The sequence below is a fragment of the Coffea arabica genome, chromosome 10c (assembly GCF_036785885.1).
Source record: "Coffea arabica cultivar ET-39 chromosome 10c, Coffea Arabica ET-39 HiFi, whole genome shotgun sequence".
Taxonomy (NCBI): Eukaryota; Viridiplantae; Streptophyta; class Magnoliopsida; order Gentianales; family Rubiaceae; genus Coffea; species Coffea arabica.
The window spans coordinates 2,829,964-2,846,968 of record NC_092329.1 but is presented as its reverse complement, the minus strand read 5'-3'; the positions used below and the strand labels follow the sequence as shown (position 1 = coordinate 2,846,968).

The following is a 17,005-nucleotide window of genomic DNA, read 5'->3' as shown; positions in this document are numbered from 1 at the left end:
ATTTAAAGAACCTCCAAATTTTCAACTGCAGATACAGCAAAATGCAGCAGCAAGAATATGTAAAGGTTGGAAACAAAGCCATTTTTAATTTGTCATAGCAACTTACACTACCAATCTCCAACAGCGTGAAAGCCTGTTTAAAGTGATGAAGTCAAAACAGGTGGAAGAATTGATTGTCATCACTTTGACTCGACTCTTACTTACACTTTTCTTTTTTCTCTTTTGATGCTCGAAGGAGCTTACGAACAGTACCTCGCACAGCCCCTGCGTCGATCCGATGCTAAGCTTTATCATTAACTAGTGAAATATTACACAGCATCTCCATTAAAAGGAGAGAGAGTAATTAGCTAAAACTCTTTTAATATCAAATCAATTACCAATAGACATAAATCCCTGCATTTTAGGCCAACTAAAGGAAATAACTAAACATTAGCTGATGTCAAACTCCAAAGAAAAGGAGCGCAAGCCACTGATGTATAAATTGCTCAATCTTCGTTTTCAATCCGCAATTGGATACTGCCTCTAGGTTTGAATGGTCATCCAGAAAACTTCAATGTTACCACGCGTTGCTACTATTTCCAATAAAACTAATTTAAGCAGACAGCACTGTCGGCTTTTCATCAGCCTCCTGAGCTTGGAGGCTCTTGTAGTACTTGACCAAGACCTCCCACCCTCCAGGACACATGAATCCATCAGGAGGATTCTCTCCGTTTCTGGCATAAGCCCGCATCTGTCAAATTGTACATTAAATCAAGTTTCAGAAATTAATCAATTTCAAAAACTAATCGGCTAAGAGAGTTATGCTGTTTTTTTCAAGTTGCTCCTGTGAAAAAGCAGCGTAACACTGTTAATGTTCACCTTGGTTCCAGAGATGAAAAGAAAATCTTTAGCACGTGATGGGTCAAAAAAGGCCATCCGTCTTTCTACAGTATCATATGCTGCCACCTGAAATGCAAGAAATGTATAATTAAGTATTACATATAAGGAACATTTGATGTGAGCAAATCCAGATAGTAACCATCAGCAGTATAAAGGAAAATTTACGAACACGGGAATCCCTGCATGCATAAGAATTGGACAGAGAAACATAATCTTGTTGCTGAAAAGAAAAAATGCCTTGACATTTTAAGTCTGTCATAGATGGCACACAACATAATGCTGTCCATAACTTTTTTCCAGGAAAAAAACAAACTGCTAAAAGCTTGAAAAATAAATTGGCCCAGGAAAAGACAAACTGCTAAAAGCATGATAAATAAATTGGACTATGCCAAAAGGGTATATGCGGTAGCCTTAAAACGCTGTCTGAAACTGGATTATAGCTTCCTAAAGCGTTGAATTGATCTGATAACTGAACAAACTAATGGAAGAATAAGTTCAAAGCTTTTTCTGTTCCATACAAACAGAAAAAGTCACAGACCATCCAAAAGAAGCTTTAACATCACTCCTCCATGATAAGGACTGAAGTGTTACCAACACAATGTGAGTTTGCCAAGAGTATTACAAGCTAACAAATGCAAATGATTATCAGAGGAATGACCTGAGGTCACTGCTATTGAATGATTAACATAATAATGCAGATGATCTTGGACCAAAAATCAATAGAAAAGGATAATAAGTGCACATACTCTGAATGGCAAAATGTTCAATTTTTCCAGACCAGGGGCCATGCTTAGAACTTTCTTCCCATGATCAGGATCATACAAGTCTCTCTTTTCTGTTGGGTGCCCCATACCAGCTGGATCACGTCCGACAATGTAAAAGTTGGCACCAGCATTTATGCGTGCCTTTGCATGCCATTGTACTTCAGTTGGTCCAGCATAATGCATAGGGGAGGGGAATATGGCCACTACAGTTGTCGCAGGATCAAGAACTCCATCTTCAAGGACCTGCCGAGGAGGAATAAATAGATGAGTTGAACTCAGAATTGCTGTCAGATTTACAAAAGGAAGTATTTGTTTCACTACACTAAAATATAAAAGTCTCAAACCAGTAGGGTAGCTTAAGATGGACAATAAGAAGAAATTCGATTTGTAACTAAAGAAGCAACCTAGTAATTGTAATGCTGTCCAACAAAGTACCTAAAAGAGCTATAACATCACCTTGTACTCCGTCTCTCTAAAGCAGGCTGCCATATCACGTGTACTCATGGTTCACTAGCCTAAACTGATTCGCTCTCTAAAATTTCTAGAACCCTCCTTTCTTTTCTAAATGTCCTTAAAGATCCCAGTTTAGAAAGTCGAAAAAAGGAGGAAAACTTTTCTTCTATGAAGACCTATTTCATAGGTCACATGAAGAAGTCAAAACTAATGTTAGTTGAAGAAATGTAATCATAACCTGTTATCTCACAAAGTTAGGTGTTTTGTAGACAAATGAAAATGATGGAACGGAGGGACTACAAATTTCTGGGAAAAAATGGCTTGATCCAAGTCGAGGATCACTGAAGTTCAAGACACATTCAAATGTTCATTTCACTAAAAACTGCTAACATGGTAGACACAATTGCCCATGTCCTGAGTAACCAAATAAAGCGTCCAAACAAAAAAAAACAGAATAAGGGGAAAAAAAGTTTGCATCCGATGTTAGAGCACTTCTCTTTGGGAGATAACTGTTCACACCACAGCGAATGCAAGTTGAAATGCAGGGCCTCCTTACCACAGCGAATGCAAGTTGAAATGCAGGGCCTCCTTATATTAAATTCTTACAAGTATGTTTTTCAATTTATAGGTGGTATAAATTGCTATTTTTTATATGGGATTCCAAGGTGAAAAATGTTATGGCAGGTGAGATGTCAGGCAAAAGTGTTAAAACAATTGGGTATTGTTAAAGAAGGCCAATTAGGCAGAATGTAAGGTCTGTGACAAACTTATAAGGCACACAATTTAGGCATGGTCCTTGAGGAGACAAAGAAGATAAAAGAAACTAGCACAATTAACCTTGCTATGCTGTTCCATTCGAACATCCAATGGCACATCATCAGCCTTTGTGAAACCTCCCAAAGGATGAAGCAAAAGAATTGGATTTTTATACCCCATTGCCAGAAGTCTCCTGCGAGTATCATTCATTAGCAAAGCATGGCCATTATGCACAGGATTCCTCAGCTGAAAAGCAAAAACTGCATCTGCCTGACGGTGATCAAATTCTTTGCGTAGTTGTTGGGGGGATAGCCTGTAGCGATCAAGACCATCATTATATATGATAGGCTCTAACACTTCCAGATCTCCACCAACAAGCCAATTCCCAGCTGAAGTAATTACCTCCTCAACATAAGGTAATCCTGGAGCAATAGTTCCCCATGTTCTGGCAATTCTCTCTTCTTTATGATGCTTGTATATTTCAATCCTGCAACAGCAAATCTTGTACCATCATGATATCGTGATACCAAACGAAATGAAAGTCCGAAATAAAGAGCCAAATATGTACATAAACTAATAAGAGATTCACTCACTCAACTAATGGAGAAATGATATGGACCAACATATACAAGTCTCCAGAAAAACATGATAGAGGTGAACGTGGAGCATTTTCCTGTGCTATAATCCACCAAAATTGACCCTAACACGTGCTTATGCAACAAAGAGATTCTAATTTTACATTATTACTGTCACCGACTTTAATAGATCAAATTTAATCACACACTTCATATAATTAGCAGTGCTTAGGATTCTTGCTAAGTAGTTAACCTAGCATTCCACAATATTGAAGAGCATTTAAAATTTTAAACAAGTTTCTCTATATAGTTGATAAAATGTTGGAGTGCTTAAATCAGCTAATTTATCAAGTAACATTGGCTGAATGTGTGAAACTACATCCGCCAGAAACTGAAATACCCAAAAACAAGTGGATGATATCAATGAAGATAAGTTAAGCAGTGGTGGATCTGTTTCTGCTAGTCTTCTATCTACAACTGAAAGAATGAATTCAGAAAAGCAACCAATTTTAACTTATTCATGCTATTCATAGTTAAGCATAAAAACCTTTTCTATATCTCTGCCATCTTCTATAGACAACGTCTGATACATCATGCCCTAAACGCTTTCAAAATATCAACTTTATAAATGTGACATTTAACCCAACAAATGCTCTAGTCAAAGTTGGTGGAAGCAAACAATAGACATACACCAATTTTCCTTTTCACATTACAGTCAGTGAGATTGCAATGTATTTGCACTGATTATTCCTTAGAACCTGGACAATGTTTTATCAGCATTGTACAACAATTGAACAGGCTTCAAGCCAGAGAGACTGCAAACATAAACTCTTCAACTGGCCTATTAGTTTATGACGTACGTCCTAAGCAATGTCAATACGAATATATGTGAATCACGGAGCCAACAACAATCAACAACCAATCCCCTCAGTTTGGGGGAAGTGGGTTTAGAAACAGACCAAAAAGACAGAAGACCAGAGCAACCTCAGGCTAAATGCAATCTGGTGGCCTTTTTACGCGCTCATGTTCAATTTCAAAAGCATCACCATTCAGATCATATCCAAAGAACAAACCCAGGAAAATTAACCATGAAAAATCATGAGAACCAGAAAATGAAACGACTAGGCTATGATCAACAAAGAAGAAAAGCAAGTACTAAAAGGTTTTACTTAATTCGGGCAAAGATGCAAACCTTCTAAGAATGCCAACCAAAGCATCATTAGGCCCAGTCAGTGCAACATCAGTCGACCCCCCAATCTTTTCCTTTGTCTCATCATCAATTGCCAATACAATAGGAAGGGACATGTTAACCACGGACCCATCTTTCAATCTTAAGCAATTGAAATGCAAGCTCTGCAAATACTCATTTTCTCTCATAAACCCCCGGAGTGGACTAGCCCAACCTTCACTAATCACGTGAACCCACTCGAGATCAATTTTTGTGAGTTTCACCTTTGGCATTGACTCAGCCTCTGAAATCTTAGCAGCCCTTTGGCTCTCAGGCACCACAAGATCCACCAATGAGCCCCCATCTGGATCAATCAACGAACTCTTGATTGTACCATTGCCTTTTGGTGACGAAAAGGGTAAAGAACTCATCTTTTCTTGAAAAGATAGTACTTGGATTAAAGGGTTACTGTGGTAGATTGGTTTTGATTGAAAATTGGAAAAGTACGAATTTTTCTTGAATGTTGCATTGCAATATGCGTGTGTTGCGGTGGTGAGCTGTAGCTTAATGGTGAAAGACATGTCAGCTTTTGGGAATGAAAGTTGTCCCTTTGGTTTTTCTTGGAAATGGGAATAGGAATGGGTTGGTGGTGTTGCTGGAGTCGAGGAAGTGCAATAAATGGATCCAAAATTGGGAGGCTGCAGAATTGGTGGACATCTTTTTCGTGGGGGCTGTGGAAAAGAGGATTTTAGGCAGATGCTGTCAACTGTAAAGATGGCCACAAGTTCGAGTTTGCTTTCGCCTGCATGGTGGTGGGTTTTCGTTTTTCATACGTTATTTTTATTTTTTTTAAAATTTTTTTTTTCGAATATGGGCCGGCCGCCATCTTTTACTGGAATATTTTGGGCCAGATGATGGAATAGCTTGGAAATTACATTTGTCTAATCTAGCTCCTTTGCTCCTAACCTTTTAGCGCCAAGAAAGAAGAAAAAAGGAAAATCTAGTATTAGTTTTTTTTTTTGTTGTGAAGATTCAGAATTATTTATTTGCAACGTATTAGTGAGTTGTAAAAAGTACCAGATTTGGTTACTAGCAGCTAAACTAAAAGTTAGTGGTGACTTCTCAAAACAATCAAAACAATAATAATTCAAGTTGAAGTTGTGAAAGTTATTGGAGATTTTTGTTAGTATTAATCAGATCCAATATATCGGTAAAAGGTAAATACTGTTAGATTGGATGTAAGTGAGTTAAAAATTTAATACTAATGAAAACTTGTAAAAGAGCCTAATGCATGGTTAATATTATTACCGGTAACCGGATTGAAAAATAAGTTTAAAAATCGAATAGTACATATCATTACTTGCAGGGAAAACAAATTACAAGTAACACATAACAAAAAAAGTACTAGTAGTAAATTTTTTTTTTTTAAGAAGGAGTACTAGTAGTATTAAAAAGGGACCAGCGGCAGGAACGGTTGACCAGGGGCAGCCAGTTACATGCATTTTGTACACGGCATAACTTTATTTGCACATAGTGTAACTTACTTTCAACAACGTATAATTTTACAATAAAATTTTATGAATTCCACATATATTGTTAAAATCGAGATACATGATAAAATCTGAATCGTATAAATTTTTTTGATCAAATCTTGACGGTGAACTGCGGATGCAACTGTTCCTGCCCCTCTTCCATTAAAAAGAGGCAGAGGTTTATGTTGAATTGTTGATCAATCCTCCTCCCTCCTAGTATTAGCATGGTAGTATCTTTGGAAAAAATAGATATCATCCTAAGGATGGCGGCAGCCGCGATTAGCTGGGACTAGCGAGACAATAGTCGGCGTGACGCCAACACTCATCACCCTTCGCAAACCACAAGCTACCAAATCCCACCAGCAATACAAAACCAGACCCGGCTCAGTTCCGTTTCCGGGTTACCCATCCTATACTATTTTTAGTACAAGGATACCCTCTATCACCATCCGGAATCCCATCTTTCTCAAGCATACCCAGCCTATTCGTTTAGGGGCATTATCGTCTACTAAATTCACCTCCGTGCCCTAAGTCCTAACCTGCTCTGCTTCATTACGAAATCAGAATCCCGCTTTCGTGTCCGCATATTCTATTTCACTGTTTAAACCTTTCCCGGCTGATCTCCTCTCTTCAGTTTCCCAATCTTATAGTAATTAATTATTTCAATTTTAATATTCGATTTTTTTTCCTTTTTTTTGCATCAGGGTGAGGTTTATAGTTTTCTCAAATTGTTCTTGTTGTTTGATTTCTCTCATGACTTGTTGTGTAGTACATGAATGAGAGTAATACTTGTTTGATTGAGATTTTCTAGCCACACTTAAAAAAGGAGAATAAGGGGAAGAATTGAGTAATAATTCAATAGAATGGGAGTTCCGGCGTTCTACCGGTGGTTAGCGGAGAAGTATCCGTTGATAGTGGTGGATGTGATAGAGGAGGAGCCGGTGGTTATCGAGGGAGTTAAGATTCCGGTGGACACCAGCAAGCCAAACCCTAACAACCTCGAATATCACAACCTCTACCTCGACATGAACGGGATTATTCACCCCTGTTTTCACCCCGAGGACCGAGTACGTACTTTTTCCCCTAATCTCTGTAGCTATATTTTACCAATTTGCTGATTCTTTTATCATCACCGATGTTTGTGAGGTTGCAGCAGTATTTATCACTTCATAAATTTGGATACTAGGAGGTTTAGAGATGTTAAATTAGTACTACTAGCTCTTAGCTCTTGATTAGTTCTCTAGCTTGAGGAGTGTAATTCTCCACACAAACTTAACATTGATGCTCTTGAGAAATGATAATAATGGTTCGGTTCGTCCTAACGGAAGACTTTTAGACAAGAAATGTTTAGGTGGTTGACTTTGTCGTAGATGCATCGGTGGTTGAAGGTTTCTTTGTCTTTGTTGATGCACATCTCGTTTCGTGACTTCTTTTGTCTCTGACCAGAGAGAAGATAGGTGGCGTGATCTTTTCTACACTTGCTCACCTATATAAGAAACCAACCTTATTTTTATTTGGGCAGGAAAATTGTTAAGTAATTCTTACTGAGCATTTCAACTTTTGACGTATTTCATTGTTGTCCATATTCCATGTGATATTATTCTGGCAAGTGTTTTTTACATGTTTCTTTGTGCAGCCTTCTCCGACCAGCTTCGATGAGGTGTTCCAATGCATATTCGATTACATAGATAGGTTGTTTGTGATGGTGCGGCCTCGAAAAGTTTTGTACATGGCTATTGGTGGGTAAAATGGTTGACAAGTGTCTGTAATTCTTAATTGGAATTTATCAAAGGTTTAATATTCTAATTACTGACTGGAGCTGGTTGTCAGATGGTGTTGCTCCAAGGGCTAAAATGAATCAGCAGCGTTCCAGGCGTTTTAGAGCAGCCAAAGATGCTGCTGATGCGGTATGCACCTGCTTATCTTGTGTAGGGACAAAGTAAATCCCATGTAACATATTCATATTTGTTCTTGTTGGATCTTCTCTTATAGGCAGTTGAAGAAGAAAAACTACGCCAAGAGTTTGAGAGGGAAGGCCGGAAGCTTCCTCCAAAACAGGAATCGCAAGTTTTTGACTCCAATGTCATAACTCCAGGAACACCATTCATGGCTGTTCTGTCAATTGCTTTGCAGTACTACATCCATCTGAGATTAAACAATGACCCTGGATGGAAAGATATTAAGGTATTCTTCATGTAAATATGTCATATTATACTTGTTTCAAGGCATCTATGCTAAAATTGCTTTGTTTTATACTTCACTGATTCAATCTACTTGTGCTTGATCTACTGATGACTTGAGTATTTCCTTTACTGAATATTATTGCCGTATACATTTGCATTGTGAAGGTTATTCTTTCTGATGCTAACGTTCCTGGCGAAGGGGAGCACAAAATCATGTCATATATTCGCCTTCAAAGGAACCTTCCTGGATATGATCCAAATACGCGCCATTGTCTCTATGGTTTGGTATGCTATCTCCCGTTTTCTCCTGTGAGTTTGATAACAGAAACTTTTTTGCTAGTTTTGTTTTTCTTAACCCTTGTTTTCATATTGTCCCAAAAAACAGGATGCGGATTTGATCATGCTGGCTTTGGCCACTCATGATGTTCATTTTTCAATACTTAGAGAGGTTTGTTCTCTGCTTTTTATTGGTATTACACTGTATTTTAGGGGATCTATCTGCATCATATTGTGATTTTGACCTCTCCATACATTGATAAAAGCTCTATTTATCTGAACCAAGGCATTTCAAGTCAGTGTGAATTCATGTCTTGTTAAATGGATTTGAACCGTATCGTTATGGTTATGCTGGTGATGTATATGTGTTCTTTATCCTTCTTATACTATCTAGTGATGTGATGAGATGCATTCAAGTCATTGTGAAACCATGTTTTATTCAATGGTTTTGAGCCATATTTTTATGTTTATAATGTTTATGTATCTGTGTTCTCTATTTTTCTCATGCTGTTCAGTAATCAACATGGTTCCTGTGAATTTACTTTCAGGTGGTTTTCACTCCTGGTCAGCAAGATAAATGTTTCCTCTGTGGTCAAATGGGTCATTTAGCTGCAGATTGTCAAGGAAAGGCCAAGAGAAAGTCAGGGGAGTTTGATGAGAAAGGAGATGCTGAAGTTTCGCCCAAAAAACCCTTTCAGGTTAGTTGCTTTTACCATGAAAGTAATTAGACTTCGGCTGTGGCTTTATAATTCTATTTCCTATTGCCAGTTTTTCCCCTTAAGAACACTTATCTATATGGCTTTTGCAGTTTCTTCATGTCTGGACTCTTCGAGAATATTTAGAGTATGAAATGAGAATTCCAAATCCTCCAGTTGAGATTGACATTGAACGGATTGTTGATGATTTCATCTTCATGTGTTTCTTTGTTGGCAATGACTTTTTGCCTCACATGCCCACTCTTGAGATCCGTGAGGTGTGTTCAACTATGTTTTGATCTATTTATTGTTGCCTCTGTAGCTCTAAAGTCCTTTTAGGCCATAGTTTTTGACTTGGAAAGCCATTTACATGTGCTTGCATTATGATCGGCTAGAAGCTGACAAAATTTGAAATTGAAATACCTTCACATATAATGCTAAATTTTTTATTTGTAATGGGAGAAGAAAGAATGGGCACATTATACAAGTACAATGTATCAATTGCTGCTCCTTTGTGCTTTCCTTGAATGGGTCAGAAATAGGGTTGGTGCAATTGTTTTCTTGACTTCCACATGCTGTTACATTTGCAGGGTGCTATTAACTTATTGCTGGCTGTTTATAAGAAGGAATTTAGAGCTATGGGTGGGTATCTGACTGACTCGAGCAAGGTATGCAGTTGGCAATATCGAGCTTATTGTAAATTTGATGCAACCTCTGTGTTATTTCTCATATTCTGCAATTTCTTTCTTTTGTCAGCCAAACCTGAGCAGGGTGGAGCATTTCATTCAGGCTGTGGGATCATATGAGGATAAAATATTTCAGAAAAGAGCTCGGCTTCATCAGGTATATTTTTACATTCTTGCACATATCTTCTCAATTGGCTTTTTTAAAGATTGCCTTTTTGTTTTCCAGCAATATTGAATCAATCACGTGTTGGTTTTTGTTAACCTTCGACATAAGTTGGAATAAAAAGATTTTTTTGTCAAAATTTTTTTTGGGCTGCTTAGTAAACTCAATGGAGAATATTTCTTATCATGATTTTGTATGTGCTCCTACTTTATTATGATTGAGTTAATGGAAATCGGCATGGTCCACACATATTGCCTGACAGTGGCATTGCCTTGTGTGCAAAGCTTTTAGGAAGATAGATTTTTTCCCATTATTTTTATTTTCTTTGTACTTGGTTGTTTTAACTTCTAAGTTTAGACTGAAAGTCTGTTTCTTTATCAGATTGTGGATAAAAGTTTTATAGTTTTAATTTTGCTCCTACTTTATTATGACTGAGTTAATGGAAATCGGCATGGTCCACACATATTGCCTGACAGTGGCATTGCCTTGTGTGCAAAGCTTTTGGGAAGATAGATTTTTTCCCATTATTTTTATTTTCTTTGTACTTGGTTGTTTTAACTTCTAAGTTTAGACTGAAAGTCTGTTTCTTTATCAGATTGTGGATAAAAGTTTTATAGTTTTAATTTTTCTTATATAAGAGCAGTGGTAAAATAAATGATTTTCCTTTGTTTAAACCTGGTCTACTTCATCAATAAGTACGATTTTCTGCAGATTGAATGGAGCAGATGTATTCTGAGGCTTGATTGATTGCAAAGAGTTTTTAATTTAGATTATTTATTTACATAAATTGGTGATCTTTTTCTTCCATTTTGCTTCCAATTTCCAGAGACAAGCTGAAAGAATTAAGCGTGAAAAAGCTCAAGTTAAAAGAGGAGATGATTCTGAACCTAATGTTCAGCCTGAATCACTTGTTGCAGTTGCTCGATTCACAGGTTCTCGTCTTGCTTCAGGTCCTTCTCCTTCACCTTATCAGCAGGCTGGGTCGTCAACGTCTGGTAAACGCGATCAACTTGGGAAAGCTGCCTCCAGTATGGCTGTTCTGGACATTCAGTGTAAGCAGCCTGGGAAATCTGATGACAAGCTGACTCATATCCGGGCTCAAAAAATTGCACGTTCGACTTCTGGGGCCACTATTGGTGCTGCTATTGTTGAAGCTGAGAATAGTCTTGAAATTGACGTATGTTTTCCGGCTTTGGAATATAACTTTGAAGCCATTTTAAAATTCAGCCATTGATTAGGAATAGGTTTTGTAGTTCTGCCCTAACATTTGATTACAACGATTTTACACCTTTAGGTAGTTTATTGTGGGTACTCATGACTGGACTCTAACCATCATTAACATCCTGTTAAATCTTTCCTATTTGATTTTGAATTTATGAAATTGTCATTCTCTATTGATTAATGGGTGTTTTTCCTTGCTTCTTATTCTTAGGTCCATGAAAACAAAGAAGAACTAAAAACGAGATTAAAGGAGTCACTCCGTGAAAAATCTGATGCCTTCAGTTCAGGGACTCCCGAAGAAGACAAGGTTTGTACTAAAAGGTTGCCTCTCAATTTACCAAGTTTTTTGTCTGCTCAAGAATTAGAATTTATGCTATCTGCGAGAGTTTCTCAACTTAGGCCCTGTTTTTATTCCCTTTTGTGTAAAAATTTGTTAGATAGATGTCTTGGTTGAATATATAACTAGATTTATAGATGCTGCTGGTTAGGCATTTTATTCTAGAGATGTGCAATGACTGATAAGATTTTTTAAACACTTGTATGAATATTTGAAGTTTTTGCTTACATATGTTCCTGATTAATTCATAGATGAGTTTGGTTTGTTGACAGGTCAAACTTGGACAGCCTGGATGGAAAGAGAGGTATTATGAGGATAAGTTTTCTGCTAAGACTCCTGAGGAACTTGATGAAATACGGAAAGATGTTGTAAGTTATTAATCATACAATGTGTTGATATTGTGTTCATATTTTCTTTGGGTGACATATTATGTACTGAAATGAAATGCTGACGAGGAAAGTTGATTATGTTCTCAGTTTTGGGTTTGCACGAATTTTTTGATATTATCTTTGTCTAGGGATAATTATTTGCCTTCAGCAAGAGAAAGAGAAGAAACTTTTTCTTACTTCAATGTCCTGAACAAGAAAAATATAACTATTTTGGCATTTTAGTTAGCTATCCCTTCTTTCTATCTACATTTATATGTTGTTCAGACAAATTTAAAAACAAAAGGTACCACACCTTGCCTTTACCTCATATTGAATAGAACATTTTCCATTATAATTTTGCCTCTGGTAAAATGAAGCTTAGATGGTTTATCACCATATTATTCCATTATTGGCATACGGAAGAGTAAATTTTTAATACTTATGTGTCTTTACAGGTGTTTCCATGTATTTGTGGCAGCTTCGCTTGAATAGGATCCATTTGTTCTGATGGTTTTTTTATTTTCGTTTGCCATGTTTGCAATCCTCCTGTTGATTGGAATTTTTGGGTTTGGATTTAAAACTGCCACTGTATATTGTAGGTTTATTGATGAAAAATGTAATTTGCTTGAAAATATGGTGATCTGTGTATGCTTAATATGTGCCCAATATCTTGTACATCCTTCCAAGAGCTGCTGTTCTTCTGCATGGTTCTGTCATACATCATTTTCTCAAGGCCTCTCAGCAGCATGTTCCTGTATTCTGATGATTGATGAGTTAATTGAGGTTGTTTTTATCCAATTGTAGGTTATGAGATATACTGAAGGCCTATGTTGGGTTATGCACTATTACTATGAAGGAGTTTGTTCCTGGCAGTGGTAAGTTTTTCTGTTGCATGTTGGTACTGGATCTTTTCTGCTTTTGCATCAATTGTTCTGTTCCACCTTTGTGGATTCACATGTTTTATTACTGTGCCTTTGATTCATGGATGCATTTAATGCACGTGCACTCTCTTGCAACTTTTAGGATCATGTTTAGTGATAATCTAGTGTTATTATTGCATTGACGGTCATGGTCTTCATGTTTGCAAATTTGTCTTAATGTGATACTTTCCTATCCCTGATTCTTATGGTAAATACTGTTTTGTTACAGGTTTTATCCTTACCATTATGCGCCATTTGCTTCAGACCTCAAGAATCTTGGAGACTTGGATATAACCTTTGAATTAGGATCTCCTTTTAAACCATTCAATCAGCTGTTGGGGGTGTTCCCTGCTGCTAGGTAATATATAATGACTTCAATACTTACTTTGGACTTATTGTGCCTTTAGGGTTCTCTAATTAGGTTTATCTGCAGTGCACATGCTCTTCCTGAGAATTACAGGAGATTGATGACAGATCCGAACTCACCAATTATTGATTTTTATCCCGCTGGTGTGTTATAGATCTCTCTAGTCAATTTGAAGCTGATAAGTTTTATATTTTTGGATTTAATTACTATTTATTTGTCTTAAATATCTGAAAAAAGCCTTTTCATTTATCAGATTTTGAAGTGGACATGAATGGGAAACGGTTTTCTTGGCAGGTACTTTTCAATTTATTTAGCGTGTATGTTTTGTAGATTAACATTGAAGTTGTAGGAATTACTCAACAGATTTTGAGAATTAGTCTTTTTGACATCATTTATAATGTGAAGGGAATAGCAAAGTTGCCTTTCATTGATGAAGCCCGTCTTCTTGCAGAGGTTGCAAAAGTCGAACATACTTTAACGGTAATTTGAGACTGCTACTAATACATAGTAAACAATCACATCATTTGCTTTCTTTACTAAATCAGTTACTTCTGTGCAGGAAGAAGAAGCTCGGAGAAACAGTGTGATGTTTGATATGCTTTTTGTATCAGTATCACATCGCCTTTCTCCATATATTTTTTCTCTTAATGATCGTTGTAAGCAGCTTACGGATAAAGAACGACTTGAAGTTAAGGAGCCACTTGATCCGGGAGCCAGGTGGCTGTTATTGAAAAGTTCTATTCCAGGAGTTGTTGCTTTAAAATCTGTTTTACTTGCCTGTTAATGTGGGAGCATTTGTTTGGTCCATCACTACCTGAATTTTTTTTTATCTTTTGGATTTTTGTTGTTTGGGCACGCGCGCGCGCGCCGGGGGGGGGGAGTTGTTCTTAAACTGTGCTACAGCATTATATAAGTTTTGTCATTTTTTTGTTTGTTTTTGATCTTTCCTGGGGTGTATCTCTGCTTTTAGTAACACTTAGGTTCTATTTTGCTTTGGTACCAAAATGGAAATGGCTACAATGTACCCTCTTTTGCTTCCTTTTCAATCCACCAAATTGGCGTCTCCGTTACAGTGACAAGTTTTACTCCTGCATGGACACCGTTCTGATTTTATTAGGGTAACTTTGTGCAGTGGTGGGATGAACGGCTACATATCCCTTTGTGCTGGAGATCCATGTCCACCGATTTTTAGATCACCTATTGAAGGAATGGAAGATATCATGAACAATCAAGTCATGTATGTCAAGGGCATCTATTATTGTTCTTTGTTTGGTTTTACTAAATTTATCATTTGATGTATAGGATTTTTTTTCCCTTTCTGGCAGTTTTCGCTATTCTCTTTGACCAAGTATGTCTACTTTTTTCAGATGTGCTGTATATAAACTTCCAGATGCTCATAAGCACATTGCTCGGCCACTGGCTGGGGTTATTTTCCCCAAGAGGGTAAGCTCTTACAGTTTCCTTTTAAATCAGGTCTTTGGATCTTTTGGAGAGCCATAATATCCAATGGTCATTTGGTAATCTTTAGCACATCATCGACTGTGAGTGAGGTTCTAAAACTTTTTGACTTATGGTCACAGTATTCTCTTATGACAAAATTACTCCTCCATTCTCATTTTTTCTCTGTTTATTTTCCCACCCTTAGATACTTTTGCCTGGGGTTCAAACTTTAGTTTCTAAATTCTCTTCTTTTACAGATTGTAGCGATAGGAGATCTGAAACCTGAGCCTGTACTCTGGCATGAGGATTCTGGGAGGAGACCTTTTGAAAATGGAAGGTATGTTGAACATGTTGGTTCTACTTAATTTTGGATTTCGAGAACCAGACTCTTGGCATTTATAGTACTTGGCATTTTTTGGAAGAACTCTTGTTGATATTGGCCATACTTTCAGGCATAACCCTGCGGGTGCAGTGTCAGGTCCACAGCTTGGAGAGGCTGCACATCGACTTGTGGCTAATAGTTTACAGGTCAAGGCAGATAGGAATGGTTTCAATGATCAAATGTACATCCCACCTCCTACCCATTACTTTCCTCACGGTCCACCTAACGTGCCCTTCCAAAAGGATAGACACCAGGGGCAGGAACCTACATTGCAGCAGTATACTACAGGCTATTCTGCTCAGGTTTCTGTGCGAAGTCACTATGATCATAGTTACAGGCAACCATATACTTACCCTGCTGCTCATAATTATCAGAGTAGGTCACATTCTCATAATGAGAGGAGTGACAGGTCTGTGAATGGAAGTCGTATTTATCAGAGTAGGTCACATTCTCATAATGAGAGGAATGACAGGCCTGTCAATGGAAGTAGAGAGTACCCCCAGCATGGATATTACCAGGCGGGGTTACATCAAAGTGGAGGGTTTGGGTACCCTATGCATCCTCAGCATGTAGGCCGAGCTCCACTTCCACCAGGTGCTACATTTTACGGTAGTTACGAAAGCTTTCAACCTTATGAGGCTGGCAACTATAATCACTGGGGTGGTGGTTGGGCCCGTCAGGTTGACCCCAATGTTGGAAGGGAATATAGACATCCTCGTCATTCAGGCAACCAATTCTCAGCTCTGGATAGGGGTTCTCACAGGCGACCACCAATTTCCGAGCATCCGCGCTAGAGAGGTGCTATTTTATTGCCACCCTGGTGGCGACCATGGTTGTTGTTGTATTATAGTCAAGTTTTAGACCTAAAATAGTCCTGACGTTATATTTTATTCTTTTATATGTTGTAGATCTGAATCTGGGTACGAAAGGTGAAATAGGGGAATTTGGAAAACAAATGGATCGTCAGGCCATGTAACCTATTGATTCATTAGGGGTGCTCATATTCTTTGGCTGCATGCGGTTTGTTTTCGGTTGAAGTGCCACGTAAAATTGATAAAATCTCTCTCTCTCTCCCTCTGCGCTTTGCACTTTTATTTCTCCGTTTTCACTTACAAGTGTTGTTTTATTGTCATGACGACTGGCCACAGTAATAGAAGAATTCACTGGATTACAATATATTATACCATATGCCAGTAGAGGCGGATCTTCATGTTTACTAATTGAACAAAATCTGGTCAAATTGGAGGGTGGGTGAGCGCTTTTCACGCGGGTTTTCAGAAACATTTGGCTATGTTACATGTACTAGCATGGTATGGGAGGATACCGGCTTTGTTTTTATGCCAGGCACGACGGGAATAGAATTTTTCAACGCGTTACCACTTACTGGGGTAAGAAATAAGAATGGTAGTAGCACAAGATAAACCGAGCCGTGCAGCTCCTGTTTGATCAAATATCGCAAATACCACTACTATTTCTCGGGAACAACTTTCTAAAGGAACGCTCGGAACAATGGAATCTAGCTCCTCTGCAATCAGCTTCTAATACAAGTAGGTAGATGGAACTAAAATTAATTGAGTAACTCGACGGATTGAACCGTGATCCTTTGTTTGCTACGTGTGGCGTCGTGAGCGTGACGGATTACAATTAGGGAAGAGCCGAAAAAAGTTTGGGAAAACAAAAAATGAAGGGGCCGACGCGATGGGTGTGTGGCCAGCGGGCCTTTAAATGAGTGGCTCTCTTGGTGTGTCGTGGGTGTAGAGGGGTAGATAGTCAAAGGAGAATTCAGATGAACCAATAATAAGCCAAGCGTGTGCACTGGAGTCACAGCTTATATTGGTCG

The 17,005-nt window shown here is 38.0% G+C and overlaps 2 protein-coding genes across 3 annotated transcripts; one reads left to right on the top strand and one right to left on the bottom strand.

The window, feature by feature from the left end:
* Nucleotides 1-269: 269 nt before the first annotated feature.
* LOC113715112 (ATP sulfurylase 2) lies at nucleotides 270-5,326 on the bottom strand. The gene is made up of 5 exons (XM_027239282.2): nucleotides 4,620-5,326; nucleotides 2,934-3,339; nucleotides 1,626-1,886; nucleotides 859-945; nucleotides 270-730 (listed from the first exon to the last, which is right to left on the bottom strand). Exons 1-5 carry the CDS (start codon nucleotides 5,174-5,176, stop codon nucleotides 593-595), a joined length of 1,449 nt encoding a protein of 482 aa, XP_027095083.1. The 5' UTR covers nucleotides 5,177-5,326; the 3' UTR covers nucleotides 270-592.
* Nucleotides 5,327-6,322: 996 nt separating this feature from the next.
* On the top strand, nucleotides 6,323-16,181 carry LOC113713816 (5'-3' exoribonuclease 3-like). Of its 2 annotated transcripts, XM_027237603.2 has the most exons (24): nucleotides 6,323-7,194; nucleotides 7,764-7,866; nucleotides 7,958-8,034; nucleotides 8,120-8,311; nucleotides 8,476-8,595; nucleotides 8,696-8,758; nucleotides 9,135-9,284; nucleotides 9,395-9,559; nucleotides 9,872-9,949; nucleotides 10,038-10,124; nucleotides 10,957-11,307; nucleotides 11,563-11,658; nucleotides 11,961-12,056; nucleotides 12,861-12,931; nucleotides 13,206-13,334; nucleotides 13,410-13,486; nucleotides 13,597-13,637; nucleotides 13,749-13,823; nucleotides 13,903-14,060; nucleotides 14,476-14,580; nucleotides 14,711-14,786; nucleotides 15,041-15,120; nucleotides 15,236-15,963; nucleotides 16,074-16,181. In XM_027237603.2, exons 1-23 carry the CDS (start codon nucleotides 6,991-6,993, stop codon nucleotides 15,957-15,959), a joined length of 3,318 nt encoding a protein of 1,105 aa, XP_027093404.1. In that variant the 5' UTR covers nucleotides 6,323-6,990; the 3' UTR covers nucleotides 15,960-15,963; nucleotides 16,074-16,181. The 2 variants fall into 2 exon arrangements, with proteins under 2 accessions (XP_027093404.1, XP_027093403.1); XM_027237602.2 differs by having other exon boundaries at nucleotides 15,236-16,181.
* The last annotated feature ends 824 nt before the right edge of the window (nucleotides 16,182-17,005 follow it).

Excerpts from the sequence above, each read along its gene's own strand:
- LOC113715112 (XM_027239282.2), bottom strand. The coding sequence starts at position 5,176 with ATGTCTTTCACCATTAAGCTACAGCTCACCACCGCAACACACGCATAT. Across the intron at positions 946-1,625 it reads TGAACATTTTGCCATTCAGA|GTGGCAGCATATGATACTGT; the intron begins GTATGTGCACTT and ends CTTGCATTTCAG. Across the intron at positions 731-858 it reads TTTTCATCTCTGGAACCAAG|ATGCGGGCTTATGCCAGAAA; the intron begins GTGAACATTAAC and ends ACAATTTGACAG.
- LOC113713816 (XM_027237603.2), top strand. The coding sequence starts at position 6,991 with ATGGGAGTTCCGGCGTTCTACCGGTGGTTAGCGGAGAAGTATCCGTTG. Across the intron at positions 7,867-7,957 it reads AGTTTTGTACATGGCTATTG|ATGGTGTTGCTCCAAGGGCT; the intron begins GTGGGTAAAATG and ends GCTGGTTGTCAG. Across the intron at positions 13,335-13,409 it reads GGGGTGTTCCCTGCTGCTAG|TGCACATGCTCTTCCTGAGA; the intron begins GTAATATATAAT and ends GTTTATCTGCAG.